We start from the raw sequence: 12,213 nt of genomic DNA, 5'->3' as shown, positions 1-12,213 counted from the left end.
ATGCAAGACCGGCATACAGAATGCCCAGTTGCCAGTTCTCAGACTTTTGACATTCACTTCCATTGCAGGACGGGGGTCTAAAGTCAGGTATCCATGCTGTAATGGTCATAACTCCCATACCCTGTAAAAATAAACCTCAGATTTTCAATAAACATATTCTTGTTCCAAGATTCATAGCAAAGTTGTTTTTGTAACATCGTTGGTTCTGTCAAAATATTGTTTATTTTAGACACACGGTTCATCATAGTTTTGCTATTGGATTTTGCAACCCAAAATGCATATTGACTTAAGGAGCTTAGACAACTTAAACGAGGTTGCACATTGCAAAGTGGACACCCCTTTAAGGGACTTGGTCCTCGCTAAGGTTTATGTCACTATTACTCAAGAGAAACGCGGAGTGGCTTTGATATCATCTGTAATATCTCTGATCCAATATCCTGACCCGCTTTGAACAAAGAGTCCATCATATTTTTTTTTTTGGGTTTTGCAACAAAAAATTCAGTATTTCTCCCATGTTTTGCCAATTTGGAATTTACCTAAGAGTGTAACTGTTCTAATAGATTATAATTAACATAAGATGTATGTTAACATGAACACATCCACAGGAAACTGATAATCAATTCAGCCATCCAACAAATTACAGAGAAATCAATTGAACCCTCCATATCATCCTGGAAGACACAAGATTCTATCTAACATTAAAGAATACACAATCACATTCCAGATCTTATTAAATTGACATAATTTTTATGTTTGGGCATGAATATTTATACCAGAAAGGAGGATATGGAGCCGAAGAGGAGGGTCTTGAACCTGCCGAGGTATGTATCAGAAATCAGAGCACCTGGTATAGCTGTTAAATTGGAGGTTCCAGACCAAATACTAACCACATTAACCAAAAGAATGCCATCCATATTATATCTGGTTCGTAGATAAACAGTGATGTTGGCGATCAAACTCATGGAAGCCAACTTCTCGAACGTCTCATTTCCTGAACAATACAAACAACAAAAGATCCATGAAATGAAAATGTACACATAAAGAATCATGGGAAATGCTAATTGTAAAAAGATTTCCATTTCATTTCATTACCCAGAATATATTTTACGGCTCTCCATCCTCCTCTTGATCTTGTGGAAATACGAGGAGCAAACGTATAAGGTGCAGGAAGTGAGAGATTATGACTGAAGGAAGTTGAATAAATGGGATCCTCTTCTTTCACCATCTTCATACCCCTCCTTGCAAAACTAAAGAACTGAGTGATGGCAATTCTATGAAGTGTTGAACTTGTGTGTCGAACTCATAAATGTGATCCTAAGATTTAGATTTTGCAGTTTGCACTAACTATCAAAGTTATCGGAATTTACAGTTTCTGTTGTAGGACTTGAATTCTTTGCATTAATGTTACATGTCAACATTATTTCATAACACTAAACTTCCTATTTTTGTAATTAGGCCAAAGGATTATTTTCCATCCAAGTTTTAGCCCAATCTAAAATACATACTCACAATAGTTCAGAAATTCAAATATCCACTTATGAACTAATTGCTATTAAAATTTTTAATTAAAGGTAAGGATAAAATCATCATTTTACCACTAAATCTTAAAACCTCAGAAATTCAAATATCCACTTATCTCTCCGACGTGATTCTTCTGGAATCAACATATTTTCATCGATTTCATACAAATCAATGAAGATACGTCAATTTGTCTGAATTGATAAAGACTCCTCGATTCCAAATTTTACTTTTGCATTTAACAAAAAATTTTAATAATAGTTAACCTATGAGTGAATGTTTAGGTTTTTAAATTGCCGCAGGTGTGCTTTTGAGATTAGACTAAAACTTAAGTGGGAAATAATCTTTTGGCCTCGCAATTGTTATAACAATTTTCTAGTTGCATTATGTATCATTAAAGAGAGAAAATGTTAAACCTTCATGTGGGTAAGAAAATTTGATCATTGTTAATTGGTTGTCATAGACACTTTAAGAAAAAGCACATGAATGGAGGGCAACTACTAGAGATTGTACTTCTTTTGTTTTCCTGAAAAGCTAGGCTTATCATTCACTAACTTTTATTTACATATAAAAACATCTATTTCCCCCCCTTTTCTTATACAATAAAATTATGTTTACTACATTGTAGATACAAATAGATACACAGTTGATGTGTACACATGATCACGTGATAATACACATAAGCTTAGTCTACAAATTACATGCCACCATAGACATTGTCGGCGAGTCTCACACCGACCGTGAAAGCCATTGTAAATGGTGGAATCTGCTTTGTCAGGGGTGATGCTTCGATCAAACGCTCCATTCCATTGATGATCTGATAGCGGGTATTGGACGAAAGGCCACATTCTTAGCAGCCTCGATCATATCTGAAGGAAGACTAGCTCTTTAAGCCTCCACCTCCTTCATGATCTCTTCAAATTTCATAATTGGTCTAAACTCCTATTCTCTCTTATGATTATCATCATTGTCATCACCCCGGCTTAGACATGTCAATTGGATTAGATCAAATAGAGATTCGACCGGGCATTATAGCGTGTCAGACATGACCTATGAGCCTTTTGAATCGGATTGTAGGCTTTAATATTAGACTCATAAGCCAACTCAGTCAGACACTGTTTAAAAATTTAAAAAAAAAAAAGGTAGAAATTTCAGTTGCTGCTTGTGGCAGAGGCCTTCAATGGCTTGTTTTATTTTTTATTTTTTCTATATAAATCAATCCAAATTTTTTTTATTTCCAAATCTCTCGATCTCAATTATTTCATTATATTCTCAATCTCATTTTCTTTCACCAATTCTCTTTTAAAAACTGTCTGAATTGGCAAATAACAATTTTTTTTGTTTATAATTTTATTTTTATTTCAATTTTATCATTACAAAATATTATAAATAGATCCAATGTCAAATAAATCCAATGCCAAATGAATTCAAAAATTTGGACGTTGAAAATGATTAGATAAATCTTATGGCATAATATTTTATTTATGTTTGTAATTATAAAACATGTAAATTAATTTATTTGTCTTATGTTATAAACTTATAATATTTTTCATCATGTAACCACGGTATTTTTCCGTCAGAAGTGAGAGATTATAAAAAAAAATATTCGGGATACTGTCCTCTGTTTTAATAATTAAAAAATAATTTGTGCTTAAAAATTTTAATCAAATTAAAAAAAATTGTTTAAATGGGTCGTCTCGATTAAGGGTTGATTTTATATATATATAGAGCTAGACCTTGGGCCTTCAAAAATTCATGGACTGTCTCGGCCCAAAGGCCCATTACTATGCAAGCCTAAGGTCTTACCCGACCCATTGACATGTCTACCTCCACCACCACCGCCTTCACCTCTGCTGTTGTTCAATTTATATCCCCACCATTGCCATCAAACATTTCCCCACAGTTTTTGATTCATAGATTGGCTCCAAAATATTAACATCTCTTCCTTCCCAACCAATTACCATCATCTCCCTCTTTTGTAACAATAGTTGTTGCCACACCAGATTGTGGTTCAGCATGTAACTGTCATATGACTCATGACAATAAGCCTCCGTTTTGTCTTCACATAGACATTTCTACTATCATTTTTTCCACAAAAAATTGGAAAAGCCATATCCTTTACCAAGTCTCTGAATCTACCACCATCAAAAATCAAAGTCTGATTCCATATCTTCCCCAATACGAGCTCATTTCTCAAATTCCTTGCAGCCGTCTGTCACTGTCGAACACGTGAGTCAAGAATAAAGTCTTGAAAGATACCAAGAGATCAAAGTTTGATCATTATAATGTTTTGCAATGGTGGTCTAATTTATCTGCACAACATTATAGTTCTCTATCCGCATGATGTCTCTTCAAACCTAACAATCTCACCAAGGGTGTCCCTTTGTATTCAAATCCCCATGAGGACATTCTTTTGTAATCTTTACTTTCACTTTGCCAAATCATTCTCCCAAAGCTATCAATTTCATAATCGTGAATGTAATTTATTAAACAATGGGTTGAACTATGTTAAAAAAACTTTTATGTACAATTTTTTCTCTACGCACAAATTATATTATGGCAGTGGATATCAAGGTTCATTATTGGACCCTCAACGCCACTATTATAGTTTAATTTGTGCGAGTTTTTAAATTATGTATATTAGTTGGTGACGAAAAATCTCATTAATATTTAGTGCTAGGCGGAGAACCCTATCATGATAAACATGTTAGCATGTTGTCAATTTGTAGCATACTGCTCCCCCAAACGTCTACCAACAGGAAAATGAATCCTAGCATCTCTTTCAAACCCCTCTAAGGAAGAATTCTATAACATGACTTACTCCACGTACAAGTAGACAAAGCCAACAAGGGATATGCATCCCAAGGAAATTGAAGCTCAGGAACTAATTGTCTTCGTTGTTCAGAGTCTAATGTTAGAAATTGTCTTCGTTGTTCAAAGTCTAATGTTAGAAATTTGTTGATGTAGACTAATATTAATTACATTTTTAATTTAATAAAATTAGATAATTAAATAGTCTAATGTCAATTTATAAATGAGTTTAAGTAATCCATAAAGATAAACCCAATATATTTAAAAGTTATAATTTGAGTGGATAATATAAATGTGGCCCATAAGGTTTATTGGATCTTGATGGAAGATTAATTAACCTATTACATATTAATTTAGTCTCTATTTCGAAGCTTAATGTATTATACATGTAGTATAACTTACCCATTTAAAGTTGTCATTCAAGGAGGTTTTTGGACTAGAAGACCAAATTGTATTAAGAGGTAATCTTAGCAGGTAATTTCAGACACTTTATGAATTCAAATTATTTGGCGATTCAAGATTTTTAAAATCCTAAAATTTAATTTAGTATTTTATAATTTGTGCGTATATCTTGGAATTATAATTGATTGATTGATTTTATTTAGTTCATACAAAATAAATCTTACATCTAATTCTCTAGGCACGATCAGGAGGTATCGCCTGGAGCATGTCACTCCCTTTCCTCACATCATTCCTGGTGTAAGCCTCCTCGCATCTCAAGCCATTAACTTGCAACATCAATCGCGGGCGTATCATCATTGACGCACAAGCCAAAGACGAACGCCACCTTGACAACTAAGTCACGGACCTCGTTCCTACTAATCACATCAAAATAGACCTCAATCCTCAAAAGCCACTAGCAAGTAATTCTTACTAGAACGACCAGCAAAATATTGAGTCCTATTTGCTAAAGACCAATATCTTATCACTCCTAAAAGGCTCAATGTTGGACTATAACAAGCAAGGTGACTCAAATCATTAAGTCTAAGGTTCAGAACGAAAATCTATGGATTATATCTCTCAACACTCGGAGTAAGAATCCAACCAAAGGATAACATCCACCTATTGGTGTTATTATTGTTCCCGAAAAGTGAGAAGAAAACAGTTGTTAGACCTACATAACCATTTGAATACTCATTAGATCTCTCCAGAGAAAGTGGTCGAATGCAGAGCCTTGGAATCCATTATAGACGTGCAAGACATAGCTTACGTCAACAAAGGTCCCCTCCCTTAGTGTGTCGAGCACATGGCACTCATAGCGCATCTAAATGGTCAAGACACTCGAGTTTTATATTCAAAAGAAAATTGACATCAAGTTAATATTGTCTTTCATCATGCTGGAACTATAACTCATGTCGGGGTTAAAGATTAACATTGAATGTAGGAAAACAAAACACTCCCCACCATCAGGGCGTCCACCTCTGGTGTTCTGAATCTTATTCGTGCTTGGGAGTTGCTTTGCCATGCGCAACAAGGTGTATGCTGGCGTGAATGATTTGTATAGGTGTATTTCTTCAGTGTAAATTTGAGACATCAAGTGGTAGGCTATAGACAGACCTGTAATAACTCTATGAAACACACTCAGGTTTCAGTTCCCCACAAATAACCAAATTGAGATTAATTGCCGCCCTCCTTGTTTTGTAAATACTGGAATCTAGCACTGTTTAAAAAGGAATATAATAAGCTGATGAAGTAAACTGGGTTAGATAGAATGGCAATATGCCTAATGAACCTAATATCGAGGCAACATAATGATGTAAAAACTTAAGCTTCAAGAAAGGTGCACAAAGCGGCGAATAAATTCATATTTCATCATTCAATCAATCACAGAAATGAGGCTAATCTATAATCCAACTTGAATACAGGTTGACCCATCATTTCTCAACAACCCAATTGCAAGTCACTCAAAAGAATATCTGTACAAATAAATGTTTTACACACAGCTGGTCATCCTAAAAAAGCATTAGCATTTTTAGCTTTATGGTTGATCCTGGCACTTCAGAAGAGCCATCCTCTGTGACCGGGAATGACCTTGCCGGTTTTTAAGGATCTCAATGTAATTCCGGAGCCTATATCGATCTGAGTTTGTTAGAGAAAATGGTGGGTTGAGTATCAGAGATGGTGCTTCCTTTAGCAGGAAACTTAACAATTGCACTGCTTTTGAATACAGTAAAGCTGCACTGTCCATATCACCCATGAGCTCATCTACCTGTCAAGGCATACCACTTATTAAGAGAAAGTGGATAGCTAGTTCACTTCAAGCAACATCTATCACCGCATTTCAAAATTTTCTGAGGAATTCAAATATATGTTGTCTTTCATTAATAAGACACATTTAGAAACAACTTTAGCTCAGTGGTTTTTTCATGTTTTATAATCCTTATGAGAGGAAATTTCTTCAATTTTTATCTCCAGCATGTTACAAATTTTGTTAACTGGAACCAGCCAAGCCTGTTTTGAAAGGATCAATCAGTAAGCCTCAGAGATACTTCAATCAGAGGAGACAATTTCGTCAAAAGAGCATAACTTTGCAGGTCCCCCAACCCAAGAAAACAAAAACCCATGATAGTTCTTCCATGACATGAGACTTTATAAGCACAGGACATAACCTCACCAATAAAGTTTGGTTAGAAAACAAATACAACTTAAAATGGATGGGGAAAAATACTTACACCACCATGTCTTCCCAAAGCAAGGGCAGCCTGAAATATCGTTTCCATTGCGTCAGGCATCTCTGTACTTCCTGCAATCATTATGAATATATAACATTATAGAATGAACATGCACAACCCATGTTTCAACCATTTTCAATTTAGAAACATTAATGACCCAAAAATATGTTGTTAATAATAGCCTAGGAAACATTTTATAACCTCCAATGCAATGACAAAAATTCTCTTTTAATAAACGTGTTTATTTGTGTGAAGATGGAAATAAACCCCAGTAATAAAGCTCCATATTCCTATAAACGCGCCAAGCTGAAACAAGAGCTCACACCATCCACTCCCTCACTTGGCATGCAACCACTAGCTCATATTTTTATCATCTTGTGGTAATAATGATTATTAACAATCAACTTCTTTTTCATCATATTTTAATAACTAAGATGTTTTAATGTTAGACCCTAAAAAAGTATAATTTACTATCCAACAGTTTCCATAAGCACAACTGGCTTAGAAATAAGCAGAAAACAACGGAATTGTCGGATGAAATCATGTGATCTCACAGGCTATAAAAAACTGTGAACCAACATTATAAAACAAATAGGAAATTTAAAACATTTTTGTACAATTAAGAAATATTAAATAACCAAGGCCATACCAGGCTCGATGACCTTGGCAAGTTCCTCAGCATGCTCAACTTCCCGTAGAAACTCCCTCTCAATCTGAGAGGACATATCCTCTAGTTCCAGTGCATTAACATCACAACATTCTTCAGCATCGGTAGCACCGTGTTTCTTGCCGGAGCTCCTCAATCTAGTAGTCTCTTGACTTGGACTACCATCCATGGCTGAGGCAGCCTGTGTATGACAAATATGCAGTGCCTGCTTCCATATTGCAAGAATCACAAGCTGGATTGAGAATGCTTCTAGATGCCTATCTGCCTCCATCTATTCAAATAACAGTACAATATCAATTGAAAACTAATCAGTATGATTTTGGAGGTTTATAATACTTTGAAGAGAACCATGAGAATACATAACAGAAGCACATTGCATGATAGTCTATTATTAAGTAAACTGGAAAGTTTAATTCATCCAGACCTTTAATAAGTTTATTGAATGACAAAGAAACTGCAATTAAATTTTACCTAATCCAGACCTTTAAAGTCTAGTTGGCGATTTTATACGGTAGGCACTTTCTGTCATTAAACACATGATTTTTTCCCCAATAATTTAAAATTAACACCCAAAATGGTATGGTACCTATAAGGTTCCAGCCTTGTGCTCCTAGTACATAATGCTAAGGCCAGGGCACCATATGGTTCCAAAAGAATCCAACCTAACTACAAATGAGAAAAGTAATAGTTGGTCCAGAGAAAATATTTACACAAATGTACCATATCATATAAATAGATTAGGAACACAAACTTTGAGTAATTTTTTAGCAATAGGCCAACTATAATAACTTCTGTGAGATATTATTTATGATTAATTCCCCAATACATAATCCACTTTTAAGCTCCAAGATATTTATTTATTCAACAGACCCTGAACAAACTGGTTTGTTGCACAAACAGGCATACCGTAACTTACCTTTCCATGTACTAACTCTGTGATGGAAGACACATACTTCTGCAATGACTTTATCCTTGTCATGCCATGCGTTGACGGCTGCTCAAGAGCATCTCCAATATCCATGGATCCAAGTGAAGTCCCAGGACTTTCCAGGCTTCCAATGAAACACATGTTACTGTTTGTGGGACCAATAATTGGCATAGGGGCAGTGAATGTAGTGTTGCTAGCAATAGATGTTCTGGGTGGACTATTAGATTTGTATGGGATGTGGCTTGGCTTGGATATACTTGCTGAAGAGGATGACAATTCTATAGGAGGTCCAGAGACAAGAACATAATCTTGATCAATTAGTTCCAGTGAATCAGCAACTGCAGAAGCTGTAAAAAAAATTAAATAAAACAAATATTGTCTGGTAAGACATTTCTTTAGATCTTGATGGTACATCACTAAAGTGAAAAGTGTTACATAGTTGTATTCTTCATACCTCTTGACCGAATCTCTGCTGATCTGTAGTCCATGGATTTTGGAAGTTCACTTAATTTTTCATCTGAAAAATTATTGCTATCAATCCTGAAACCAGTATTTTCTAACTTATGTCTGAAAGTACTGCCATCTCTGGATGTAAGATCCTTGTTTAAAGGATTTGATGTTGCTTGCCTTACATCAACTTTTGCATCTATAGAAAACCCAATAGTAGACTTCACTGAGGTTCTCCTTCTCAAAAATGAAGGGCTACCCTCAGGACCGCTAGAATCATCATCTAGAAAGAAAGGTAGACAATCATCTTGAGAACTTTCCTCTGTGTCCCTCGCAGAATTACTTTCAAGGAATGGAAAATCATCTGTTGATCTAGATGACCTCCTACTCTTGCAGACAAAGACAATATCATCATTTTAAAAATTCTTATATCAATGTCATGAGGACTGGTAAGGCTGTCAAGTTTACCTCAAAAGCCTATCTGGTCGCCTCTGAGAAAGGAATGGATGATTGAAGAACTCCTCAAATGTCAGCCGTTCCACTATAAATACCAGACAATCAGAAGATTCAGAAAATAAGGCATCACATTTTAGATAATAATAAATAAGGAACCAACACCTTCTGATTCCAGAAAATATATTCAGTGAACATTTAACACCACCTAGAAACAGTTTGCTTTTTAGTCCAGACCTTCATTTTTGAAAGTTCTCCTGATCATGTAGGGTATGACACAGCTCACCTTTAGACTATTTAAGTTTCCAATTACAATACAAATATATACCTGGATTACGCCGCAACAATTTCTGGCATAGATCTTTGCAGTCAGCACTTAAATCATTTGCACCTGGAGGAAAATGCAATTCAGTTGATTTGACAATGTTCTGGAGCAACTGTGCAACACAAGAGATAGAAAATATAAGTCAGGAAAGCTATAAAACTGGAAAATCACCAACTCAGTACTACTATAAATTCATAATATAACGCTCCTTCTCCAAGCACTCCATGGACCACTTTAGATGCCTAAAAAAGAGAGCTGAGTTAATTTAAACCTGTATCTGGTTGCTTCCAGTAAACGGGGTTTTCCCAGTTACCAGCTGAAATAAAATGGCACCAACACTCCAGAGATCTGCCTGTGTATTCAATTCAAGGTTAGGCAACCAAAGGAAAATGTTTATGAAGGCTTCCCATATGAAAATTGTGAATCTCACCTTAGCATCATATTTTTGAAGTTGCATTATCTCTGGAGCCATGTAAAGGGGTGAACCACACAAGGTTTCTGCAAGGCCTCTAGGTTGCAAAGATCTGCCCCAAGAAAAATATGAACATCAAATTTGGACAATCACAACTTTTCTTGTCACATGTAGAATTGATATGTGTTAAGAAACTAAATAAAGATCATTCTCTAGCTATGTGAAACAGGCTAAACACAAAATAATAAAGAATGCCAGAGAGACAACCAACACAAGAACGAAGTCTTAGTTCGTTAGCAAAATATCAAGAATTACTCTGCATGTAGCCACATAAGATAACCATATATATGAAGACTAAAATGTAGGTTCACCTACAAATTACATTGATTTATGGAAAGCAAAAAAAAAGTGAAGCAAGATGTGTGTGTGAGAAAGGAGAAGCAGAAAGTGTATAGACAATGATAACAATGTTAATGATATACCTTGCAAATCCAAAATCTGCAATTTTCAAAACTGCATTGCTATCATCTGTGAAGAGAAGGAGATTCTGCACCAAACTTATATATATTAATTAAATTGTCCAATAGAAAAAATTTTCACAGTTTGCCCGAAGAAAATCAATAGACATAAAACAATCCTCAGTATCATCATTGAGCTACTGTCTTACATGGAAATTTCTTAGCCTTCTACAATCTCACAGAACAATATTCTCACTTAAATGATACCATCACAACTTAATTGCGCTTAAAATTACAACACCAATTCAACAAATTATGTTTCAACCAAACCTGGGGCTTTAAATCACGGTGTATAAGATTATTGTCGCGAAGAACTTGTAAGCCCGCAGCTGTCAAGTAGAAAATTTCCAAGTATCACTACATGACCCAGTCAACCAAAATGCAGAGAAAAACAAAGAACAAAACAAGGAAGTTTTTTTTTTTTTTTTGGTTTCCCACATACCCAACTGCTTCATGAAGTGCTTCGCAGTTTCTTCCGGAACACATCCATGGCGTTGAATATACATAGAAAGATCACCACCTTTACAATACTCCAATACAAGATGTAATTTCCCAGGAGCCTATAATAAGAAAACAAAACATAACTACTAACAAACTACAAACTTTCATGAGCTCATAATGTCTCCTTAATTAGAGTAAGATAATAAATAAACTAACCTCCTCAATTATCTCATGTAATCTAATAATATGAGGATGATTAATCCTCTTCAAAATAACAATCTCCGACACGAGACTCTCTTGTAACTTCTTGTTGAGTCGACCCATGACGATCTCTTTTATCGCCACTTCTGTTCCATGGACTCGGTGCCTGGCGTGCCACACCACCGAGAACGAACCCGACCCGATTTGCGGGCCCACCAAGTAGTCCCCAACCACCCGAGCCCTCCCCGTCGTTTGAGCCATTTTAAAAACTCGAAAACCCTAAGTTCCGGGTCCGAATACTGGAATTCAACAGTTTGTTGGATCCTCTGAAGATTCGAACCAAATTCAAAAAGATCGAATCGGCTGTTTCCGTTTTGGTTGTGCTTCGATAAATTACAAGTGAGCAGGAGCAGAGGCGTTTAATGCAAGATCGGATTTTAATTAATTGATGATTAATGAGATAAAATAATTAATGATTAGTGGAGTTTTGATTTGATTGCTTCTGTTCTGTTTTGAGAGAAGCGAGGAGCTACAAGTTAAAGGAGAGATTAGCGAGAGAATGTTACCGTGCGGGCGGTTGTACGGTCTATCTGAGATGGCTCCTCCAGTGGATTGAGCAAGTCGTTGTTTGTTGGTCCGTTATTGGCCTGCAATTTGTCGTGATCAATAATTGATAAATTTACGGACGTGGCAGTCAATTACTGGTTGGAAAATAAAGGCACTTTTCTGACTTTGAAAATTCTTTTCTGTTGAGTGTTGAGTGTTCGGCAATAGTCTCCCTTGTTCCCTCTAAAATGTAATGTTAAGAATAAGCATTTTG

The 12,213-nt window shown here is 35.7% G+C and overlaps 1 protein-coding gene across 3 annotated transcripts; it reads right to left on the bottom strand.

Annotated features, from left to right (window-relative positions):
• Positions 1 to 6,099: 6,099 nt before the first annotated feature.
• Positions 6,100 to 11,992, bottom strand: LOC123202440 (serine/threonine-protein kinase ATG1c-like). 3 transcript variants are annotated; one of them, XM_044618387.1, is made up of 13 exons: positions 11,409 to 11,992; positions 11,194 to 11,311; positions 11,022 to 11,080; positions 10,716 to 10,780; positions 10,252 to 10,345; positions 10,093 to 10,173; positions 9,825 to 9,933; positions 9,512 to 9,584; positions 9,051 to 9,427; positions 8,585 to 8,943; positions 7,651 to 7,939; positions 6,998 to 7,072; positions 6,100 to 6,534 (listed from the first exon to the last, which is right to left on the bottom strand). In XM_044618387.1, exons 1-13 carry the CDS (start codon positions 11,652 to 11,654, stop codon positions 6,308 to 6,310), a joined length of 2,172 nt encoding a protein of 723 aa, XP_044474322.1. In that variant the 5' UTR covers positions 11,655 to 11,992; the 3' UTR covers positions 6,100 to 6,307. The 3 variants fall into 3 exon arrangements, with proteins under 3 accessions (XP_044474322.1, XP_044474321.1, XP_044474323.1); XM_044618386.1 differs by having other exon boundaries at positions 6,100 to 6,538; positions 7,002 to 7,072; positions 11,409 to 11,989; XM_044618388.1 differs by having other exon boundaries at positions 6,100 to 6,538; positions 7,002 to 7,072; positions 11,412 to 11,989.
• Between the last annotated feature and the right edge of the window lie 221 nt (positions 11,993 to 12,213).

This window comes from Mangifera indica, chromosome 18, assembly GCF_011075055.1.
Source record: "Mangifera indica cultivar Alphonso chromosome 18, CATAS_Mindica_2.1, whole genome shotgun sequence".
Classification (NCBI taxonomy): domain Eukaryota; kingdom Viridiplantae; phylum Streptophyta; class Magnoliopsida; order Sapindales; family Anacardiaceae; genus Mangifera; species Mangifera indica.
The sequence above is the reverse complement of the archived record's forward strand: the minus strand, read 5'-3'. Positions and strand labels throughout refer to the sequence as shown.

Excerpts from the sequence above, each read along its gene's own strand:
- LOC123202440 (XM_044618387.1), bottom strand. The coding sequence starts at position 11,654 with ATGGCTCAAACGACGGGGAGGGCTCGGGTGGTTGGGGACTACTTGGTG. Across the intron at positions 10,346-10,715 it reads GCAGATTTTGGATTTGCAAG|ATCTTTGCAACCTAGAGGCC; the intron begins GTATATCATTAA and ends TTCTTGGGGCAG. Across the intron at positions 7,073-7,650 it reads TGCCAAGGTCATCGAGCCTG|GAAGTACAGAGATGCCTGAC; the intron begins GTATGGCCTTGG and ends TAATGATTGCAG.